The following is a 25,733-nucleotide window of genomic DNA, read 5'->3' as shown; positions in this document are numbered from 1 at the left end:
AGCATGTCCCGGCCACTCCATTCAAATGCTGTACTCGGCTGTTTCGGTCAGTCAAATAGACTGAATGGAGCGGCGGTTGAGCAATGCCCCCCTCACTGAGGTCGAGCAGTAAGGAGGAACAGGGGGTTTGGGACCCCCATTATCACGATCAGTGGGGGTCCCAGTGGTGAGGCGCCCAGTGAGCAGACAATAATCACCTATCCTATGGATAGGTGATTATTTTTTATTCTGGGAATACCCCTTTAAGCAATAAAGAAGAACATTGAACTGGAATGTCTTAGATACTTAAAGAGGTTTATAGAGACATAAATAAAATGTAACATGACACAAAATTGTTTAAAAAAAAACAACCAACAATAAAAATAACCCATCTGTTAGACATCAGGTTTTTTTCAACTGAGAAAAAGCCATGTACTTTTATCTCCATCAAAAGAGTGGATGATTAAAGGGCCTATTACACTGGCCGAGACATCGTTGATCACCGCTCGTTTGCTCCTGTCACACAGAGCTATGGATGGGGACGAGCAGTTGTTACTCCGACCGCTCATCCCCATACATTATCACGTCGGTGGCACGTTTCGCTGTTTACACAGGCAGATCTGCTGCTGACAACAATAAAAGTTTATTTTTAAAACGATACGATCAGCAGATGATCGAGCGTTTGCTTGTTAATCTGCTGATCGTTGCCCTGTTTACACAGGGCAATTATCGGCAACAAGCATTATATGAATGCTTGTCTGACCGATTATTGCTCAGTGTAAAACCCCCTTAACATAATGGACACAATTAAAAATCCCACTGATTTCAATAGGATTGTTAACGGATCCGTTTTTGTTCCTATTCGGATCTAAAAACGGATCAGAGCAACTGATTATACAACTTAGCCTTAGATACACCACCTCATCAGTACAATGTCGCTGGAAATATCTATCTATCTATCTATCTATATCAGGGGTCTCAAACACTCGGCCCATGGGCCGCATGTGGCCCCTGAGGCGGTACACAGAGGCGCTAGTAGGGGCTCTGCTCCGGGACTTTCTGGAATCCCCTGACATCGCTGTTCATATATGGACAGCGATGTCAGGGGCTTTCCATGTATGGACAGCGATGTCTGGGGCAGAGCGCTAGTATATCTCTTAGACTAGTTTGGATACATGAAATAGTAGTAGTAGTATTCAATAAATTCAGCATGTCCGTTGCGTATCTCAGTAGAACCCATGTGATTCTAGAGTTTCCCTCACGCAATGCGCTACGAGTATGATGAAGTATTGAACAAGTAACAGAGGAATTCTATGTTTTATGCTTTCTCCTCTAACAATTCACAACAGTGAGAAAACAGCCACATGACATCGAACCATGTGACAGTGTTATATTTCAGAGGAATCCAACAAAGAGGACTGAAGTTCCAGCTAGTAAAAGGACACAGGGTGGATTCTAAAAGCACAGGAACACACCCAGTGGTTTTAGCTTAATGAGCGGAGATCCGTTCCCACCATATAACATGAAGTATATAAGTATAGATGGTCTATACATAAAGTACTTGGAAACTGGTCATAATAGTTTTATTAGGGTTAAATTAGATAGATGCTGCGACAGATTATCACTTTCCTGAACGTGGGAAGGTTTTCAGGTTTACATTTGACACATGAAATGATGAATTTTCATGCTTTTCATCAAAATACATCGAAAATTATTATTATTATTTTTAAACAAAGGATTTTGCATCTACAAATTCTGTAGGGTTTTCATCTTGCTGAAACCCAAACTTACTTCTAACTCATCTTGAGAGGTTTTATCTTGCACAAAAAAAATAAAAATAAAAAAAAGCTGGAAATTCACTGTCCATAGAAATGCTGTTTTGTTCCAGTTTTAGGAGAAGTTTTTCTAGCCAAAGATAGAAGTGGATACAGTGGATTTGTATAAATCTTTTCTTTATACTTTTCCTTCCTATTGGAGCCACTCCGTGCTTTGGCTCAAAAAAAAACATTGACCATGTCCATTTTTCTTGCCTGTTTCTTTTTTTTTTTTGCAAAAATCACGTGTAAACTGAAGAATAAAATTTTACCCATTATCTTATTTAAAAAAAAAAAAAAAAGCTTAGGGTTACAGCATAAAGGTGCAGTCACAAGCGGCAGATTTTGTTGCAGAAATTTCTGCGGATGAAAATTAATTCATCTGAATAGAAGTTGCAAAAATCCATGAACCTTCTGCAGAAATAGCCACATTCAAATGTATGGAAATTATATTCAGACGCAGAAATTTCTGCAACAAAGTCTGCCACGTTTGACTGTACCCCAAGGCCTCATGCCCACTTCAGTTATTTTCTTCAGTGTGTTATCTGTTTTTTTAACTGATAGCACACTGATATTAATTTCTATGTGACCATGCACACTTCCGTTGTTTCAATGGAACCGTGTGTCCGTTCCGACAAAAATAGGACAGGTCCTACTCCTGTCTGATTTTAGACGGAACAGTCTCAGCCATTTCATTCATTTGGTACGTTGAAACAACGGACTCCACACGGAAGCTATCCTTGTGCGGTCCATGTTTCATGGATCCGTCGTTAGCAGCCGTAGGACGGCCAACGGAAGTGTGCATGAGGACTACGGGTCCAAACGTTTTGGCCACAGTGATATATAGCTACCGCTATTGTGTAGTAACTGAACACCAAAGATAGAATCTCCCAGGGTCATATGCCACCTCTCAGGCTTTCTGTGTAACAGTTTTACCTGGAGTGTTCCTTTAAAGGTTAACTAGTCTAAGGGTATTTGTACATGGGAAAAAAATATAGAAAAACGATTACAAAAGGTTCGCTCACCGTGTTTGGACTGCATTAGTTGAGTCCACAGCATAAATGGCAAAGGTGATGAAGCCTATTTTTTAAAACAGTGCTGGATACACCATTTTTTCTTTCTCCATTGCCTTATATTTACATGAGTCGATTCTATAGTGGGTTTTTTGTTGTTGCAGGTTTTGCCTTGATTTTTGTAATTGCAGTAAAACCATGCTATCTTTTTGAAAACTTGAGGCAAGTACCACAACATAATACATCATTAAAAACAAAATTATGTTAATATACCTTAAAGAGGACCTGTCCCTTCTCCTGACATGTCTGTTTTAGTAAATACTTGTATTACCCATGAAATAACAATTCTGGAGCATCTTTTCTTAGAACTCTACATTGTGCCCTTCCTCTTTATTCCTACTAGAAATGTATGAATAAATTGACAGCTGGGTGTAAACAGTTGGGGGGGGTGTCCCTGCACAGACTGACACTGTCCAATCAGTGCTGACAGAGTGAGACTGTGTTGGGACACACCCCCTTGACAAGGGGAATGGTAACACCCAGTTGTCAATTTATTCATACATTTCTAGGAGGAATAACAAGGAATTTCACAAGAAAATATGTTCCAGAATTGTAATTTCATAGGGAAGAAAAGTATTTACTAAAACAGACATGTCAAGAGAGGTGACAGGTCCTCCTTAAGGCTGGATTTAGTTTTGATGCAATTTAAGTTAAAGTCAGGAGCGTATACAAAATAGAGGAGACGTAGGAGTCTTTCCTCTATACTTTTTTCATTTTGTATTCACTTCTGTCTTTAGCTTGAAAACTGCATCAAGACTGCAATTATGAATCCAGCCTTTAGACCACTTTCACACGTCAGTATTTGTCAGCATGTTGCATCAATATTTGTAAGTCAAAATCAGGAGTGGAACAAACATGAAACGTGGAGTTTCTCTAGTGGTTCTGCTTTAATAGAAACAATCTCAGACTGTTAAACAACTATCTTGTGTAAATGAGGACTAACACTATTTCTAGGCATTATATGATTTGTATTCTTAATTTTTGCAGTTTTCCCCTCTGGCTCTATATCTAATTCTCCGTTTTCTCTGAGCTAGTGAATGGAGCCTAACTGCTATCATCTCTTCCATACACTGCTCACAGAGAAAAGGAGCATCTTGTTCTCCTATCTCTATCACAGCATGGAGGACATTATACAGCAGTAATAAGCAGTGTAGCGGAGAACCCAGCACTGGGGCGAGATAAAACACTTACTAGAAGCAGATGCATGTCTGTGTCTCTCTCACTTTGTTCCTGTTTCCCCACCCCTCTCCATAGACTTATTGGCAGGCTGTGAAGAGAAGAGACACCCCCCCCCCCCCCACACACACACACACTTCCCGCAGTCCCATCTACTCTGCTCTGTAACTAGAGACAGATGTTTCTTGACAAAAGAGGGTGGACTGCAGATTACAGAAAGGGATACATCTAGTGACAGTAGCTTCACACAAAATGTAGTTGTTTTATCCATAGAAATTGAAACAGTAAGGGTTCTATTACACGGCCCAACGTGAGACAGCTCATTGAACGGCGTTTGTTTGCTCTTCACACGGAGCAATGATTGCTTATATATAGGGACGACCGATCGTTACTCCTTTCACTCATCCCCATACATTTTCATCATGTTGGCAGCGCGTCTACCTGTTTACACAGGGAGATGTTCTGCCAACAACAATGACTTTTTAATGCTGCATAAAAGAGGTTGCTCGTTCATCGGCTCGGCTCATTCATCAACTGATCGTTGCCCTGTTTTCACAGGGCAAGGATCAGGAACGAGTGTTCATATGAACACTTTTTTGCCCGATCATTGGCTTGTCTAATAGGGTCTTAAGCAAATTACAAAGTTGATCTTTATCCGGTATACTATTAGATTAGCATAAGTTGTTTGAAAAGTCAGTGTCCATTTAAAGTGGCAGAGTCTCTTAAAGGTTACTATAATAGTTAAACATACAGTTTGTAATAGAGTTTATCGAATGTCTCTGGTCTCTGTCTATTCACCCAAAACCACACCCATGTTGTGTTACTTCACATAGCGCTTTGCTTTCTCCTCGGTTTCCCGCTTTTTTGTCAGGCATCACTCTTCTCCCTATCCATGCACTCTAAGTGCCTCTCTACAGTTTTCGGCTCTATTTGTCCAAGTCCTTGCTATTTAGGAAGTCTCAAACTCACCCCTCAGGGCAATTCACTTCAGGACATCGTTGTCCAATAATCTACTGACCACACTTGACAGGTACTCCTACCAGAAGGTCTCCAGTCCCTATCCAGGTCTCCTTCCTCACACTTCCGGTCACTCCAGGATCCAGGCAGCCTACCCACTAGTGCCCTATCACAGTCTGCCATTCTCTCAAAGGGCCAAATAACTTATTTACATAAAGGATATGCTATACAGTTCATAGACTGTAGTTTGAGAGGGGGGCACTTCGTTCACCCACCTAACAAAGAAAGTATAATGGAAAGATTTGCACCTTTTCTGTGTTTTGGACCCACTCCTAGTCTTGACATACAAATACTGATGCAAAATACTGCAGTGTGAAAGTGATCTTATAGTGTAACGTGCCCACTTCTTATTTCAAAACTGCATTTAAATAATGATGGGAGTTTTTATTCAAAACTATTAAGTGACTCAGCAAAATCCCAAAACAGAAACAAATAAAATCCAGGACTGTTTGAGAGGAAATGCAGGCATAGGTAGTTTACAGAAAGTACAGATGACTCATAGATTTAAGCACAGATATCAGACAGGAAACTATTAACAGAGTAAATGTGGTTTCAGCAATATTTTGACATGTCACAGTGATATGTCAGATGTTATGATTGGTGAGGGTCCTGCTGCCGAGACCCCTACCGAAGCGTTTTGCCTTTTTGGCAATCCTGGTATGTCTGAAGACTAAGGCCTCATGCACACGACCATAGCCATGTGCACGGCCGTGATTTTCGGGTCGGCCGGCCACGGAGTGACAGCCGCGAGCCATCCGCAAATCGCGGGCCGTGCACATGGTCGCGGCCATTATTTTCAATGAGCCTGGACCGCAGAACACGGCCGTAATAAGACTTGCCCGTTCTTTCTGCGGTTCGGGCTCCTGGGCCATGCACGGACCATGGAAACCACGGTCGTGTGCATGGGCCCATAGGAATGAATGGGGCCGCAATTCTCCCGTGGATTTTCGGGGGAATTGCGGCCACAAAAGCACGTTCGTGTGCATGGGGCCTTAATCACATAGAAAAGTCTACGAGAGTGTCATTAGCCTGAAGGTGTTTTGCTGTGGATATTTTTTTTTAGCGCGGCCATATTTTACATTAAAGTCTATAGTAAAATATAAAATGCATTACACACAACTAAGTTTTTGGCTTGTAGCGTCTTTGAGGCAATTTTGTGGTCAGTGGCTCCCCCCCCCCCCAAACGCAATATGTTCTTGGTATGGCGTTATTTCAAGCATGTTTTTTCAATAGGCTTCTCCATAGGACTTCAAAAATGCCAGAAAAAAAGCATGTACAAAATGACACCAACAGAAAAACGGCACTAGAAACGTCTAAAAAAAAAACACGTTTTGTTTTTTGATGCAGTTTAAAATGGCAGAAATTTTCTTGCCGATTTCAGCTTTAGAGGCAAAGCGCAAATGTGAGAGCTTTTGCCAGTTTATTTTAGAGATTAGTGGGGGTCTCAGCACCAGGACCCCACTGATGAAAATGTCTGATATGTCACTATGACATATCAAAACATTGCTGAAAGACAGTTACTTTATAAAGAAAGAAACACAGGAAAAAAAGTTAATAAATAAAATGACATAAGCAGCCGGAATAAAGGGTGACAATGAGTAGATTCATGGCTCAGTCGCAGTTTTAGGCTGGATTCACAGTGTTCTTTTTGCATTGTGTGCTTTCCCAAAAACGATGCGGCTAGATGTTACTATAAAGTTCATAGCAAAATATGAGAAAGCCTACATACAAACTGTAGTGGTTTGTGCCATTACATTTGTTGGGGGTCAGTGTTTTTTTTTTTTAAACGCAGCATGCTCCTGATATGACTTTTTTGGCATTTTTATCCTAGGCTTCTCTATAGGACTTCAAAAACACCAGGAAAAACACATGAACCAAAGACACAAAAGAAAACAAATGCCACTACATACACATGCAAAATTGGCATTAAAATGCATTATATTTTTTACATGTATAAATGTTATATGACACACACCGTACAATATAATAGAACATACAGACACACACACACACACACACACACACACACACACACACACTAGGATTGTCACTATACCAGAATTTGGACTTCGATACCGATACTTTGTGTAGTATTGCGTTTCTCCATACCAAAATGATACTTTGCCAACAATAAAAAAAAAAGTTCTTCCATTTTCTGATGACATGTGGTGTGATGAATTTTTAACCTCATGTGTAATTAACCCTATCACTTTTCTCACAGTCATAATGGACAACATTGAGTTAATGTGTGGCACATGGTACTAAACTCATAACACCTCCTGCCTCACACACGAACGTGTCCATTTTGCGCACGTAAAAAACGCGGCATTTTTCCTGCGTTGCAGTCTTGTGTGGCATCTGTGTACAGTGCGCGTCTGCGTTTTTTACGCGCGTATTTCACGCGTTTTTTTACGTCAGCAAAAACAACTGATGGAGCGGTTTTTATTTTTCTCATCATTTCTTTAGTGTCCTTGTGCTGTCTGTGATTTTCATGCACCCATTGACTTCAATGGGTGCGTGACGTGCAAAAAACGCACAAGTATAGGACATGCAGTGAGTTTCACGCAGCGGACACACGCTGCGTGAAAAACACTGAATGTCTGAATGGCCCCATTGAATTGCATAGGTCCGTGTGACGTGCGTTTTTTTAACGCGTGTAACACGGACGTGAAATACGCTCGTGTAAATAAGGCCTTAGGGTAAGAACACACACAGCGTATTCAAGCCGAATATACTGCGTTTAAGCTGCGCAGCGTATCCGCCCTGAACACCGCAGGGAATGCCGTCCGGAAAATCGCACACACATTGTGGCATTTCCGGTGCGAAGCGGCCCCGAAAAAAAAAAAAAAAAAGTAGGTTATACTTACCACCTCCCTCTTCTCAGCTCGTAGTCTGACCTCCTGGGATAACGTTGTAGGCCATGTGACGCTACAGCCTGTGATTGGCTGCAGCGGTCACATGGCCTACAACGTTATCCAGGGAGGCCGGACTGAAGAAGAGGCAGGGAACTCTGGGTAAGTATAACTTTTTTTTTCTTACTTAAGATTTTTGCTGCGTAATTGCTGTGATTCCGCCGCAAATATCGCAACACACACCACTTTGTTGCGGGTTTAAGCACCGCATTGAATTCAATGGGAAAACCAGCAACGTAAGAGCTGCGAATACACAAAATTAATGAACATGCTGCGGTTGAAGAAACCGCACCGCAAGTCAATATATGTGCGGTTTTTTCGTCTGCATTTTTCTGCAGTGTGGGGACGAGATTTGTTGAAATTTTACCCACACTGCTGCTACTGTAAAATTAATCCATTGAAGAAAATCCGCAGTGTTTACACGGTGTCTGTTTATACCCTAAGGGCGGATTTACACGCTTTTCACGCGCGTCCCACGGACCTATGCTAGTCTATGGGGCAGTGCAGACTGTCAGTGATTTTTGCGCAGCGTGAGTCCGCTGCGTAAAACTCAAAACAGGTCCTATATTTCTGCGTTTTTCGCGCATCACACACCCATTGAAGTGGGACGCGCGTGATTCACGCAACAGCAGTCAAAAGTATGTTTGCAAACAGAAAAGCAACACGTGCTGTTCTGTTTACAAACATCCAAACAGAGTGTCATAATGATGGCGGCTGCGCGAAAATCACGCAGCTGCGCATCCTATGTGATGACACACAGAGCTGTTAAGTGCCTTAGGCTGTGCTCACACGGGGTGGATATGCTGCAGAATAGCACGCAGCGTATACAGCCCTGTGCACCGCAGGGAATTCTGGGTGGTCATCCAGGAAGGCCTCACTGGAGAAGGAGCAGGCAACTCTGGTTAAGTATAACTTTATTTTTTTTTAACTTGCGATTGTTGCGGCGCATCGCGGTCATTCGGCCGCAAATATTGCAACACACACTGCTTTGTTGCGGGTTTAAGCACCCCATTGAATTCAATGGGTATACCCGCAACAGAAGAGTTGCGTATCCGTAGAATTAATTGACATGCTGCGGTTGAATTAACCGCACCGCAGGTCAATTTATGTGTGGTGTTTTCGGAGGATATTTACTGCAGTGTGGGGGACGAGATTTGTTTCAATCTCACCCACACTGCTAGTTCTATAAAACGCTGCATATTTTCCGCAATGAATCCGTTGCGGAAAATCCACAGTGTTTACGTTGTGCATGTTCCTACCCTCAAAGTGAATATAAGACACAGCTAATAGATTTGAATAGTGCTGTGTCAGATAAAACTACAAGGTGTATGAATTCTGTGTTCCAGACGTGAGATCATCTGTCAAAAGTATTTTCTAAAACAAAAGGCCTGTCCGCCTGTATCAGGATTCCATACACAGATTTGAGGATCCCTTTAAATAAACAACCTGTTCTCTACGTGCACAAAAAAAAAAAAAAAGGGGGGTCAAATGTGCCAAACATTGTTATACCGATATCTTAAGACTTAGATCTTGCTCCAGAAAGGATTATTGGACAAGGATTAACTTGCCTATGAAACGTCAGTTGAGAAATCAAGGTGGTTTCAAAATGAGCCTGCAGCTTTAAAACAATCCGCAGCTTCCCTGGAGCACTTAAACGTTACAAATCGCGCAGGTGGTTAATGGGTGATGTTATCTGACAGTAGAGCAGTCCGACAACTCCGCAGGTCCCACCAGCAACAAGGAAAACGGTAACAAAGTTGCAGGTTTCCCTCCAGCTGTGAAGTGCCATTTAATTCTGCGGGTATGCAAATCGCACAACAGTGGAGGGATTAATTAAAACGGCTCTGCGTGTCTCTTTAGCAATAAAGGAGTTCATTACCACAGCTCTGTGGGTCTCTTCAGCAATGAAGAGTTTAATTCTGACGGCTTTGGTGTTCTTTAGAAGATATGATGTTAATAACAACCCATGTGTGATTCTTTTCAATAGTATGGGATATTTCAGCAAATAGAAGTCCCTTGGTCTGATAAACTCAGTTTCCACTGTAGAGAAGGTTGGGTTCACCCTCTGGAAATGATTTATAAACTGAAAAACTAGACAAAAATTGCCATCCGTTGACAATTAGCATTATCCTATAGAAATAAATAGGATCTGCAGATACGTCATGACCAGGTTATTTTTTTGTTTTTTTTTAACAAAAAAAAAATTTGTTGCAAAATAAGCGCAATAATACTCCAGATTCAATGTCAACTTAGTCCCTAATAGATTTGTGGAGGAAAAAAAACTAATTTATGTTTTCTTCACCCTGGCATGGAGCGCAGTTCTTTCAGGTTTCCTTTGCTTTTTGATGAGCAGAAAATAATCTAATTTGCTGTGCTATTCTGCCCGGAATAATAGAAACCTAACAGACCCATTATAAACCCTCAGCACACAACCCTAGTTCTCATCCGTAATCCATAACTACGGGATGAAATTGCAGATCCATTCATTTCTATAGGCCACGGACACCTTTCCGTATATTTATGGATGTGTCCGGGCTGTAGAAATGATACACAAAATATAGAACATATCGTATTCTTGTCTGCAATTGCGTCACAAACTCGCTCATAGAAGTCTATGGGTCCTACCGCAAATGCCGACAGCTACGGGAGTGCATCCGTATTTGCGGATCTTTATTTGCGGACAGTAAAAACCATTATGGTCATGTGCATGAGGCCCAAGTCATGAGATCTGTTAGGCCTCATGCACACGAATGTGTTTTTGCGTCCGCAATTCACCCGCAAGTCTGTGGACCCATTCATTGCTATGGCACCATGCACACGACTGTGGTTTTCACGGTTCCTTCCAGGACCGCAAATATAAGACGTAGAAACTCAGGAAAGGTCTTCTTACGGCACGCAAATTCGCTACGGACTTGCCCATAGACGTCAATGGGCTCGTGGAAACTGCAGATAACCCTCCGTGTGACATCCGTAATTTGCGGAAGTGTTGCTAAGCGACGACAGGAAGTTTACCTTGCACTTTTTTTTATATGATCCGCATTTTGTGGATAACATACGGATGACATTTCATCCGCAAAATACGGACCACGGTCTGGGAATATGCGGACCAGAAAAACACTACAGTCGTGTGCATGAGGCCTTAGGCCCCATGCACACAAACGTGCTTTTGCAGCCGCAATTCCCCCGAAAATCCACGGGAGTATTGCGGCCCCATTCATTCCTATGGGGCCATGCACATGACCGTGGTTTCCATCGTTCGTGCATGGCCCCGGAGCCCGGACCGCAGAAAGTCTTATCACGGCCATGTTCTGCAGTTTAGGCTCATTGCAAATAATGGCTGCGGCCATGTGAACGGCCTGCGATATGCGGGCGGCTCGCAGGTGACACTCCGCCCCGGCCGACTCGAAAATCACTGCCGTGCACATGGCTACGGTCGTGTGCATGAGGCCTTAGGATTAATTACAAAACAGACCTGCCATTATCCATTATGGATCCTATAATACTGGAGCCAGTGTGAACAGAGCTTTTTAAAGTTACAAACGGCTCAATTATATGTGTACACATACATCTAGTTTAAAAAAATCAGTGCTGATATAGCGGAAGGCATAATAACTGTTATTTTTTTAAAAATTGATTTATATAGCGCCAACATTTTCTACAGCGCAGTATAGAGATTATCATCACTCATGGTCCCCATTGGGGCTCACAATCTACCATGCTGCCCATTAATAGACAGTAGTAAAAGTTCATTTTTCTCTTTCTTCGCAATATCTGGTTGGGAAGAGGTTGATAATCAACTATCCATATAAAGAAATCTAGTACTCAGGACATATAATATTATTTCATTCAAAAAAGGCATCCAAAATCTTTCAATGAATTTAACATAACAAAATCCTATGGCAAAAAGCTTTGTAGAATATTGATACATATATAGTGATATATTACATAACATAATTGTGCAAGAAATTATTAATAGTCTATCAGTTATATATTGGGAATAAAAATAGGCATTTTGTTTAAATGAGGCTAGTCCCAAGCAGGTCAATGGAACAGATTTACTAATACGGTCTTTAATTCAGACACTTTAGAATTAGACTAGATGCGCCAAATTTATCACAGTGGCTCATGCTGGATAATACATTTGACATGCCTTTAGACACTTCTGTTTAACTTTATAGCACCTATTTCTTAGGGTATGTTCACAATGGACGGAACGTATTTCGGCCCCAAGTCCCGGACCGAACACAGTGCAGGGAGCCGGGCTCCTAGCATCATAGTTATGTACGACGCTAGGAGTCCCTGCCTCTCCGCAGGACAACTGTCCCGTACTGAAAACATGATGACAGTACGGGACAGTAGGGATAGGGCTTGTCCACACGTAATGGAATTGCTGCATATTTTCCATCCGGAATTGCGGAGAGAAAATACGCAGCAGAATACAGTGGCAGCAATGTGGGCGAGATTTAACAAATCTCATCCATACGCTGCATAAAATTTGACCAGAAATTCACCTGCGGTGCATATTTTTCGTGCCGCAGTATGACTATTCCTGCTGCGGAAAGTGAATTGAATTGCTGGGTTTTTCAGAGGAAATATCACCATCTGCTAGCATTGAAAAAAATACAGCAAAATCTGCACCATTTTCTGCAGTAAAAAAAAACTACAAAACGCAGGAAACGATGCGTTTTTTCCCGTAGTGGAATTTCTGCTAGTTTCTGCGGAATTGCGGCAGAATTTTTTTTCAGCAATTCCATTACGTTTGGACAAGCCCATAGGCTATGTTGAAACAAAGTGTATCCACTTAAATGGTCACATTTTGCATAAATCAATAGTACAAATGAATATAAGAAACTTTGTAATAGATCTTTTATGAGAAAAATTTCTCCATTTAGTGCCTTTCCTCTCAACCTCCCTTGTAACTGTTCACTTTCTCTGAATTTACTGCTTTCTCCATCACTAGACAAGAAATATTATTAGCTCACTGAAGGATCAGGTAACAGCTGCCCATAGAGGTCTATAGTGGTGGAGTGCGGGTGGATGAGGGAGCAGCATGAGTGCAGTGAGAGAGGGAGAGAGAGATACTAGAAGCTGCTGCAGTGTACCATTGTAAGGCCTAATTCACACAAGCGTATTTCACGTCCGTGTTACGCCTGTGAAAATAACGCACGTCACACGGACCTATGCAAGTCAATGGGGCCATTCAGACATTCAGTGTTTTTCACGTAGCGTGTGTCCGCTGTGTGAAACTCAGTACATGTCCTATACTTGTGCGTTTTTGCGCATCACGCACCCATTGAAGTCAATGGGTGCGTGAAAATCACAGACAACACACGGACACACATCCGTGTGCTGTGCGTGATTCACGCAACAGTTGCTAAAGGAATGATTTTGAAACAGAAAAACACCTCCTTCAGTTTATTTTGCTGACGTGAAACGAGTGACATACTGATGACATACACAAGTAAAAAACTCAGACACGCACCATACACTGATGTCACACGGAACTGCAACACAGGAAAAACGCTGCATTTTTTACGCGTGCAAAACGCACACGTTCGTGTGAATAAGGCCTAAGGGTTATATCTCACCCCATTGCTGGATTCACAGCCACACTGCTCATTACTGCTGTATAATGTCCTCCATGCTTCTGCAGCTTCTATATATGTGATAGATAGAGATGGGAGAGCAGGATTCTCCTCATCGTGTGCAGTGTATAGAAGCCATTATAATAGTTAGGCTGGGTTCACACAACCTATTTTCAGGCGTAAACGAGGCGTATTATGCCTCGTTTTACGTCTGAAAATAGGGCTACAATACGTCGGCAAACATCTGCCCATTCATTTGAATGGGTTTGCCGACGTACTGTGCAGACAACCTGTCATTTACGCGTCGTCGTTTGACAGCTGTCAAACAACGACGCGTAAATATACAGCCTCGTCAAAAGAAGTGCAGGACACTTATATACATTATGTGCAGGACACTTCTTTCAGACGTAATTTGAGCCGTACTTCATTGAACTCAATGAAGCACAGCTCAAAATTTACGGCTGTCAGAGAAGCCTCGCAAAATGCGAGGAGGAGCAATTACGTCTGAAACGAGGCAGCTGTTTTCTCCTGAAAACAGTCTGTCATTTCAGACGTAAAAGCCTCTCAACGTGTGCACATACCCTTAGGCGTCACTCACCAGCTCAGGGAAAACTGAGAATTAAAGACAGAGCCTGCAGAGGGAAAACTACAAAAAAAAATGCAGAATATAAGTCATATAATGGTCAGAAATAGTGTTATTCCTCATGTACACACACGACATCTTATTCTGAAAAGTCAACGGAAATGACAGGTACGCTTTAATGGAGTTTCCTACCCAAACAAATGATAGCACAATTCTAAAATGTGGTACCAGATATCAATCAGTGATGGTGCAAGTTTTGTGGAGGCCCCATTGGCGCGTTTCCTGCGTAATGCCACTTCTTAACAGCAACTGCAACACATTTTCATTCGAGTGAATGTAGCTCACTTGCATTTACTTTGGCCCTAGTGATTGCATCATAAGTGATTATTAGCATTTTTCTTTTTTTATGGGAAGCCCATTTCCATGTTTGTATTCTTTTAATACAGTGGTCGCTATCGAGGGATAATTCCGATCCTGGCCATTGCAGCGATAGGGCATAATTCCTGTGCCTAGGTCATTACTGTGCTGTAAATGAATACCACTGCTACCTGTGCCGTACATTTACAATAAGGCGTGGGAAAGAGTTAAGAAATAAAAGCTCAGTTCTAAGGCCCTGTTCACACAGTTTGTTGGCGCTGATTTTGATGTGGAAACAGAGTCTGAATCAGCTCCAAAAAACGCCCGAAACCGCCTCCCATTGATTTCATTGGGAGGCGGAGGCATTTTTTTCCCGCTCTGAAAAAAAAGCGACATGCTCTTTCTTTCCACGGTTCCATCTCTGACTTCCCATTGAAATCAATTTTCACAGCAAGTAAGTGCAGGCAGGTCAAAATCTTTCTGCCTGCAAAACACTCCATGTGAACAGGGCCTAAAAGTGTGTATATTACAAAATTACCATAGAACCCATTGGAATTGTATTACAATAATATGTTAGATGCATTAGCATGTCGCAATAGGAACATTGGGGAAAATTTACTATTCATTCTATGACAGATTTCTGGCGTAGAAAAGTTACAAATGCCTCAAAAGTCGCAATTTGCACAAACAATTGCGACCGCCAAATTACTATTTAATCCAGAAATTGGCTAAATTATGCACCTTTTTTGCGCAACGTTCAACAAGGGGGTGTGGCTAAAAATGTGCTGCCATGCACTAAAATTGTGCCAAAGTGTTGCCGCAAAAAAAATTGGTGTAAACTAAGCCAAAAAAGGGGGGATTTTTATCAAGCTACCTCCAATAGGTGGCACTAGAGAGAGGATATTTATTCTGGAGGAGAGCCAACATGAAAATTCCTATTAAAATATATGAGATGTATGAACATAATAAATATATACTGCAAATACTTTACAAGACCACTGACCAGAAGAGTGCATGGAATGGATATTTCCATCATTATAAATCGGATTTGTTGCAGCAACTCATGTCATGTGCAAATTCTAAGAATATTTCTAGTAAGACCATGATTGGTCAATACTCAATAATGAAGTCATCACGCAACCCAACCGTCACACCGATCATGCATTTAAGTTGTATTAGGAAACCCTTCAATATCTGTAGATATATCGGAAACATGATGTCTATTATATACCCAATACAAACATGGCAATAATAGTACAAGATATGTTTAGTTATGTAAGAAACCTCCATTGCTCGCCAGTTTACAACTGAAGTTGAAACATTTCTGAGCTCAGCAAATGATTCCGGTATAGTGCAGTGAGTACACCATCAAATCAATGGAGCATTCAAAGGTGAAATTAAGTTCGTATAAATCTATATATTTCTCTAGCTGGAACTTTTACAATCTTACCCACAGTATTCCTAAGAGAAATAAAAATGAATATAAACCTGTGAAAACCACGACCTATATCAAAGAAAACAGCAAATACAACACTCATGCTGCTCGTGCCACTACTAGCCCTATGTATAAAAGGCTGTGTAAAGAAGAATTTTAGAAGTTATACACCGCAACCAATCAGATCCCACTCTACATTTTTAAATGGAATTTGATTGGTTGACAGGCAACACCTTTAGTTCTTCTAAAGCTTTGTTCACATCTGTGTCAGGGCTCCGTTCCGTCTGAGCTTTCCGTCGGAGCGGAGCCCTGACTGACACAATCTGAAACCATAGGTTTCCGTTTCCATCCCCATTGATTTCAATGGTGACAGATCCGGTGCCAATGGTTTCAGTTTGTCTCGTTTCGACGGGATGAAGAGCATTGTACTAGTTCTATAAATGTAACCAATAATATTCTACTAAAGATTCTATACCAGCGGAAAATCATGGCATACCAATAAGGGCCTGTTCACATCATCATTGGCCTTACGTTCCGCGGTTCCGCCTGGTGAACCCCGCAACAGAAAGTCAAACTGTCAATGGTGACGTAAACGGAAGCTGTGGTTTCAGTTTGACTTTCCGTTGCAGGGTTCACCCGACGGAAACCTGAGACAGAACCCCGGAACAGAAAGCCAACGTAGATGTGAACAGGCCCTTAGACGAGCAGAACACTATATAGAAAGGTTTGTATAGAGGATGCCATACATTGGACAGAGTTACAGTGAACCAGTCATAAAAAGGTAAAGCTGAAAATTGATTTAGAAACTGCAGAGAAACCTGCCTTTATAAAATGGGAGGATTTCGAGAAGCAATCATTTTAGGCTGGTAGCAATGAGAAGGCAAAATCCTATTCAGACTGTAAAGCAATTTTAACCAGCATTTATATTGGGGATTTTGAAAATCCAAATGGGTCATGTAGCCACTTAATCTTAAGGCTTCTGACTCAAGACAGGGAGGACCCAACTGGAGAGAGAGGTTGTCTAGAGTTTGGAATAGTAATGCGAAACTTTACAAAAATAGTCAGTATACCTCTGGATTTACAGCCATCAAGATAAAGAGTTAAATGCTGTAGAAATTACTCAGCCGACAAGCAGGAATTCATAGATTATATGGATCCATTTTTTCCAAACAGTTTCACAATATTTATTTTTTGGACTTTGTCATCTATAAATCTTTATCTTACCATGCACTTTCCTATCTGCGCTAGTTTCTACTAGTTTCTTATAAATTATAATGCACTATATGACTTCTTATGTTTTCAGAATGAAAGCGGTTTGTGATGGTTACCACCAAATCAAATTCAGACTCCTTGACCCAAGAAATATAACCCTTGGAATATGTGTCACAATTAACAGCCGTAGGTATATTCTGGGGTACTTTGTCAAACCCACTTGTATTTTGCCCAAGTACAATAGTTGTCTGCTTTCATCAGTTTAAAGGGGTTGTCGGTTAAAACATACCAGGATCCTTGATGATAGTTGTGTGGGGTCCGGATGCTGGGACCCTCTGAAATCTGCTTTTAATGCTGCAGAGGAAATGAAGAATTACATGGTGCCCAATAAAATTAATAAAACGTCCATGTAATGCATGGATGAGAATAGAGAACCTGGCTTATCAACAGAGGGAGAGCTGATCTGTGAAGGAGCTCTCCACTCCGGCTAATAGAGGGTAGGCCGGAAGGGGAGACTTCCTTCTATCACATCGATTTGCATATGTATGTAATAGAAGGGCATATGGTAAGTGGTTATGCAAACCAGACAAACTCATTCTATACGTCTATAGACAGAACACATTAAACATAAACCGCCATCAAAATGGGTTGTCCAAAGATAGACATTTATCACCTATCCACAGGTGATAAATGTCTGATTGCTAGGTGCTCCACGTTCATTAGAACAAGGGTCACAAGCACCCAATTTCTCCTCACTGCATGACCACAGTGAGGAGGAGCGTCGGTCAAACATGCAGGCTGCCACTCCACTCAAAGTCTAAGGGACTGACGGAGACATGCTCAATCGCCACTCCATTCAAACCCCCCCCCCCCCCGACAGCGGTCATGCAGTGAGGAGGAATGGGGGGGGGGGGACTCGGGACCCTCGTGCTAGTTATTGGTGGGATCCCAGCGGTGGGGCCCTCAGCAATCAGTTATTTATCACCTATCCTGTGCATGGGTGGTAAATGTCAATCTTAGGACAACCCATTAGAAGTACACACCCCCCCCCCCCTTTTTCACTCTCAATTTAAGAGTTATCGCCAGCGTAAAAGTATAAGGTCCTTGGGCTTTCTGTACATTTGACAGCTATATTAATGCACAAAAATGCAACCAGGTCTGGCCAAACCCATGTTCATCTCACAAAACATCTTGAATCTTGAAAATATGAAGATAAATTTGGTAAAAAAAATGTGGAGCATGCAGCATTGTTTTTCATATAGTACAAGAACAAAACATAAATTATTATAGAAATCCTTAGCGTAGAGTATTGTTTGAATAGACAAAAGGTAGATGAGGTCAAGGTTGCAGTTGATGTTATAAATGTAAGTTGATGATTAGTATGTGGAACTAGTTCCTTCCCAAAGCTGCCCTGACGCTACAGGAGAGATTGGCCCACAGTAACTAAAAATGGCGGATTTTCATCAAAGTTAGGGCCCATTCACATTAACGTGAATCTCGTCCGTGTGCTGTGCATGGAAATCACGCACAGCACACGGACCCATTGATTTCAATGTGGCTATTAACACATTCAGCAGTTTTCACACAGCGAGAGTCCGCTGCGTAAAAAAAACAACTCACTGCATGTCCTATATTGGTGCGTTTTCAATGGGTGCGTGAAAACTACGCACCGCACACAGATGCACATCCGTGTGCTGTGCATGATTTACGCATCAATTCCATTAAAAAAATTTGCTTTGCGAGTGCGTGAAAAACACATGCCACTCGCAAAGCAGGGATGCAGTAACGCAACACACACACGGACCAGATTTACGCACGTTTTTTTACGCACGTAAGTCTGTCACGCTCGCATGAATGTAGCCTTAGTGAGATTTGTGTCAAATTCTCACTTTTAAAATCTAACAAGTGGACAGAAAAAAAAAGTCTGAAAAAATTTGCATATTTGGCGCATGATATGGCGAGACTTTTAAAAAGGCCCATTTTACACCAAAAATCATGTTGAAAAACGTGGGCCAGTAAATGTTATCTTAACCAGAGGTAAACCAATTCCAACTGATCAATCATTTGTTGTTTTAAAACAAAAGATTTTCACTCGATAAATGAGCACCAGTCGATGATACAGCATGTCGATCGGCGCATTCTTGCTCCATAAACGGAGCAGTGATCGGAATGTATGGGGACGAACATTCATCCCTATACAGTTTGCATGTTGTCGCGAATGGATGCCCTGTCTACACAAAAAAAATATGCTGCCGAAATTGGTCGGTTTATATGTCGACTGTTTACACAGGGCAATGATCTGGGACGAGCATTCGTATGAGCGATCATACACCTGTGTAAAAGAGCCTTATTACCAGTAGTTTCTATTTGTGCGTACGTAACAGACCGGACTCCTAGCTTTATTTTTTATATTTCACTTTTTTGTTTATAAAAATACTGCAAACCATATTACATAATGGATGAGCCGAAGACAAAGGGCCTATTTAATGATTTTACTTGATTCTAGTAGCAAAAAGGGGAAAGTAACTAAAATCCAGATAATTCAAATAACTTTCTCAGGAGGAGAAGATGAATAACAATCGGTTTGCATTTACCTGGAGGGCATTCTGACTTGGACCAGTGCGCTAAACCAATTTTCTAAATAAATTAGCACTGAAACACTGGATCTCCCGGAGGAAGGCAGATGGGGCGCTTTCCCCTTGATCTTACACAGATGAGCAGTGTAGTGATTTGGCTGTCTATAACTAGGCATGTATGCAGTCCTAGTGTACTCTATGTCACTCTGCACTAAGTTCCTTGAATGTTCAGCATTCCTTCATGGCAGGATTTGTACCAAAGCTGTAATTATCCCTAGTAGATTTTATACATATTTCAGATGTCACCACACAATGATTAAGAAATAATAATCTGCTGTATATTATTCATCAGAATCAAGCTCAATGGAAGCATGAAGAACAAACACAATACTCACTGCCACTTGTGTGATTTCTTAGTAACGCATATTCACAATTGCTACTTTTAGCATCCAATGCATTGGGAGTAAAATGTTATACTATAGAGTACAGTCCAACAGAGTGCGGTACAGGGGACCAGAACTGGATATAAAAGGGTATGTCTCAGCTAGGCATACCACTAATGTCCCATTGGTGAAGGTCCGACCGATATAACCCTCACCATTCACTAGAATGAAGTGTAAGGGCATGACCAGACGTGGCAGAGTTCTGCATACACTGTCCGCATCAATGCCGCACAGAATCTGCATTGCAGATTCTGTTGCGGCTTTGCCTAAAATGGGCATTAAATTGATGTGGACTAGCCGTTGCATATTGAGGGGAAGAGGGCTTCCCTTCTCTCTATCAGTGCATGATAGAGAGAAGGGACAGCCCTTTCCCTAGTAAAAGAAATTCATACTTACCCGGCCGTTGTCTTGGTGAAGCATCCCTCTTTTGACATCCAGCCTGACCTCCCTGGATGACGCGGCAGTCCATGTGACCGCTGCAGCCTGTGATTGGCCTGTGATTGGCTGCAGCCGTCACATGGACTGAAACGTCATCCCGGGAGGCCGGACTGGAGGAAGAAGCAGGGAGTTCTCGGTAAGTATGAACTTCTATTTTTTTTAACAGGTTGATGTATATTGTGATCGGAAGTCACTGTCCAGGGTGCTGAAGCAGTTACTGCCGATCATTTAACTCTTTCAGCACCCTGGACAGTGACTATTTACTGACGTCGCCTAGCAATGCTCCCGTAATTACGGGTGTGCACACGTAGTCACCCGTAATTACGGGAGCCCCATTGACTTTTATGGGCCTGCCCGTGTCGTAATAACGGCCCGTGATTACGGGCGTTTTTGCGCTAGTGTGCATGGGGCCTCAGTCTGGCTGTAGACTTAGAAATACATAGGTCCAACCAGAATGAAGAAGTGTCATGTTCGTAAAACAAATACGCTACGCAGCACACATAACATCTGCGGACTTCATTGCGGAATTTTGACTCTCCATTGAAGTCAATGGAGAAATTCCACAATGAGTCCGCAACAAGTCCGCTACACGTCCGCAACAGTCAGTGTATGCTGCTGACACCAAATTCCGCACCACAGCCTATGCTCCGCAGCGGAATTGTCCGCAACGTGTAAACGAACCAAACTAAAAAGCTGTGGAAAGCAACGGAGAAACGTGTACGCTGCGGATTTCCGCTGCGGACTTCCAGAGCAATTCCGCCACGTCTGGTCATGCCCTAAGGGTACCATCTACAATGAAGTGGGTGAAATCCGCAACACAGTGAGCATGCGGAAGATGCTGTGATTTCTGTGCGGAAAGTGTTCCACACCATGTGGATGGGATTTGTTATAACTATCTACTAGTTCCCACTCAGAATCTACCGCCAGCGGCCACCTCACCGGGTGAAACGGGGGTCAGATACCTGAACCTATACTGAGAACAAGGGTTATCAGATCAGGGATCCGCATCTATGAGCCATTTACGGCATATCCTGTGCAGACATTATATATACACAATTAGAAAATGAACGTATTTCATAATACATACTGCGATTTCTTAATGAAAAGAGCATATAGACAAAATTGCCTTTTCCCAAGGTTTTGACAAATGTAGCCTGCGTTACGAGGAGTAACCTTCTAATACCATAATGACTCAGGTCATGTACTATAAGCTATTTGATTCATAGCTGAATAATACATTTCTTGATACCTTCTTATTCTTAAAGGGAAACTATGATAAAAAAATATATATTTTTTTAAGAATTCTAATCATTCAGTCCCACAGACTCCCTATTGAAGAATGATTTAGTTGCTTGGTTAGCTAAACAGGGGGATGGGTATATTTGGGCCATTGTTCAGTATCTGACAGAATGACCAGCAAGTGGCACAGATGAATCTTCACACTCTATTGGATGTATTCTGCAGCCCTGGACAGAGATTGTCATCACTCACCTTTGTCCCTATTCCCAATGTGGCCATTATACTGTTTTCCGTATCTCAGATATACACTGTGGCCAATTTTATAGATCTCCAATTAACATGTTTTTTTGGAATGTGGGTGATAACCACCCAAACACAGGGAGAACATACAAACTTCATGTCAGAAAAATCAGGACCCCAGCCCACAGGCAATTACAGTGATATTTCTATATTCAGTACAAATGATAATCCAACATTATAATGTGATGACGTTACTACGAAGTAAAACAGAGATACAAATAAATCATATTAAAAAATGTTATGAGTAAATTTACATCTATACAAAATATACAGCAGAAAATTATTTATTTCCCATTGCGCTAAGCAGTAAATATTATGGTACAACAATGCAAGGCAAAAAACATACTGCACTCCTAGGCAATGGAGAGTAAACCAGAGATCACTGTATGAAACCTCCAGGAGTTTATATATTAAGCTACTTTTGAGGTTATTCAGTCTTACCAGTTGTAAAAAGTCATAAAATATGACTATTAAACATTCCTGAATATTAAAATCAATATTATAATGTAAAATAAAACACAATTATGATAAATATAACCTGTCCAGTTCTAAAAGGAATTATTATACTAGATAAAGGCTGCTCCTACTGTATCTTAAACCTCCTATCAATGGATGTAGACAATAACACTGGGATGATAAATCTTATTCCGGAATTAGCAAAGCTCACTGGATTCATAATTATATCTTAAGTCATCTTCTGCGGTTGTGTATTATCCTGAGGTTGAATTGAAAGATATAGATAAACCGGAATACCACTAGGATGTGTTGGTAGAAATGTATTCTATGAAGAATAGACTGCGTAATGTAGGATATTTCACGTGGTCCATGATTAAACTCCTCACAGACACTTTCGCATAACCCCCTAGAGATTTATTCACCTTCCTGAGTAAATGACACATTGCCACCCACCTCCCACACAGATCAGTCACACTCTGCAAGGTGCCCCCTCCTCACATCATTTACTGCACTGTAAGATCTCACTGGCAACATCCAAAACAATATAACATCATCTGATAAACCCATCACTGGATGCAAATAAAGTCTTCTCAACAAAGAAAAGCACTTGCAAATATCTAAAAGAGGATGACAAAGACATGTTTAGGAAATAATAAAAGGGACTGGCTTAGATGTGTTCCCTACCTAGTTCCTGTAATAAAGGTACACTAACAGAGATGAAGAGTATATAGAAATCACACTGTCACTTAAACACAAAGCCTTTATGGCTGCATGACATCATCACAAAAAGATCCAGCAAGGGTTCAATTCCTGTCCCTACCTTTCAGCACCACCCCACCCCCACTATGACAGCTCCTATTGTCATTCTTTTCATGATCTTGATCAATGTTATCCTATAATGGAGCACTGCACCCATTTCACCTCATTCAGGTGTTTGTCCCTTTAAATTGAACAGGCTTTTACCCTCAATATCCTGCTCCAGGGGAGTAGGAATATTAATAAAATCATAAATATTATTATTATTATTATTAGGAAGTACCATCAGCCACGAGCTACAATATTGATTGTAGAAGAAAGCTAAGACTAGAACATGTGATAAACTTTACAACCAAAGAGATGAGATGTCAAAGAAAAACAAAGAGAAGCACAGGAAGGACAAGGAATGAATGATCTCAGACCAAATCACACTGGAGGTGACAAGTGACGTAACAATACAACCGATAAGGACAATCGATGAGGTCGTATACTGATCTGGTTGGATAGAAAAGGTCTTTAAACTGCGAGGACAATTTATTAAACAGGTTTTGACATTGAGATTGATCATTCATCAGAATTAGAACATGTATTTGACAAGTCTTGAATGATAAGTCACTGTGATTCACATCCAATAAACTAATCATGAATTCTCAGTAGAGGATCAAACAAGTACAAAATTGGTCACATCGTTAATAAAAATAATAAAAATGCAAATCCCCACTTGTAAAGCCACCTGAGCACATGTCCCTGCAGCCAGTCCCACTTGTAGGATGAGGGTCCCGGCTGATACACATCTGTCACACTTACTTTATCCTGTTTGCATTCATCAAGCGGAGGGGCCACAGATGCTGCAGGAGGAGACTTGAGAGCGGTTACTCCAGAGCTGGAAGCAGAGTGTCCAGGGTTACTTGGAGTGGGGTTAGAGCTACTAGTGGGACTTGAGCTTCCTTTCTCCCCAGTGTCCACTTTGATGAGCCTGTGCTTGGGGGACACATACTTGACCTCAGGAGTGGGGGAAGGAGAGGATGGGGACTGGGCAGTGGGTGCAGGAGGCGCTGTGGGTACTATGGAAGAGTTTAGAGGGGCACTGGAACCTGTGGCACTAGAAGTAGTATAGGGATCCTCAAAGTCTCTTTCCTTCTGCAGCTTATATGCAGCCAGGATGTCCGGCTGTCCTGCTGGTGTCACCGGTAACTGGGGCACTGTGCAGTGGTGGTGATGATGGTGGTGACCCCCAGCCTGGCACTGCCTGTAGTCCGGTTTAGGAGGGGCAGGAGGCGGCGGCTTGGTGCTTTTGAAGCCCAGGTGTTCCTTGATCCATTTGGCCATGCTGCCGGCGCATTGCTGTCCCGTGCTGGAGGCTGCTGTGGGGCTCCCTCTACTACTGATGCTGCTGCTGCTGCGGGGAGGTTCTGCTCGGACGCTTCTTGTAGAGTCCAGGGACTGTTGCTGAGTACTGCTGGTTGAAGGCGAGGAGTGTCCGCTCAGCAGCATGAGAGGGCAGAGGAGAGAAGCCCTAACAATCAGGTGGCACTGGAGGCAGCGTGGTGAGCAGCTGATACCATCTGCATGAATGAGCGGTGTGTGTCCACAGCACGTTATATACATACACACGACTACACTAGTGAGAAGGAGCACACTGCGCCACCTAGTGGCGCGAACTCTCTTTACACTTCGCTTTTAACTCTTTGGATTCCTTGCCAATCGATGCTGAAGTTAGTTGGTGTTTCTTATCCAAACAAAAAATAAATTGTAAGTTCAGTTACATTTATTTTTAACTAAACAAAATAAATAGGAAGGTAGGTGATCTGTAGGAGGCAAACATTTTAACAAACTGGTACAATGTGTTAAAAAGCAGCAAAATGGGCATCAACTTATACTGCAGACACAGAAACGGGACTGGTAGGCAGGTTTTAGTGAATACAGTAGCTGACTGGTGTTTGAATAAATGTTCATTTGAGTTTAGTCTGGTCAAGGTCCATAGGGAGGTTCGGGGGTTGGGCATACAAATTGACACAAAAGTAGGTAAAGAAGTAGTTTCTTCCATAAGAATAAGTAGCTGGTGTTAGAAAATGTGGCCAGTGATCTTTCCACTACATACTGCTGTAGGAGTAGGCTGTATAGAACTAGCTTGGATCAAGCTGGACATAAAAACTCACACCAAAGTCATAGAGGACATTTGGATCCATTTTTTAGCCATTTAAAAAAGCAAATGTTACAAAAAGAGTAAATCGCTTTGCGCTATGGCTATCACATTGCAGAAGCACAAGTAGGAGAAAACTCTGTAATGTAGTTAAAACCAGCCAAAGTGGTTCTGGGCATACAACTTGGCATCGAAGTGGCCAGAGAGGCACATTTTAGCCATTTAAATAAGTGGTTGTC

General features: G+C 41.8%; 1 protein-coding gene across 2 annotated transcripts in view; it reads right to left on the bottom strand.

Moving 5' to 3' along the window:
- SHF (Src homology 2 domain containing F) overlaps nucleotides 1–24,924 on the bottom strand; it is a 272,777-nt gene extending 247,853 nt beyond the window's left edge. For both annotated transcript variants that reach the window (XM_075857869.1, XM_075857870.1), the window contains exon 1: nucleotides 24,159–24,924. In XM_075857869.1, coding sequence (XP_075713984.1) covers nucleotides 24,159–24,845 — 687 coding nt within the window. In that variant the 5' untranslated portion in view covers nucleotides 24,846–24,924. The remainder of the gene's footprint in view (nucleotides 1–24,158) is intronic.
- Between the last annotated feature and the right edge of the window lie 809 nt (nucleotides 24,925–25,733).

This window comes from Rhinoderma darwinii, chromosome 3, assembly GCF_050947455.1.
Source record: "Rhinoderma darwinii isolate aRhiDar2 chromosome 3, aRhiDar2.hap1, whole genome shotgun sequence".
NCBI lineage: Eukaryota > Metazoa > Chordata > Amphibia > Anura > Rhinodermatidae > Rhinoderma > Rhinoderma darwinii.
The sequence above is the reverse complement of the archived record's forward strand: the minus strand, read 5'-3'. Positions and strand labels throughout refer to the sequence as shown.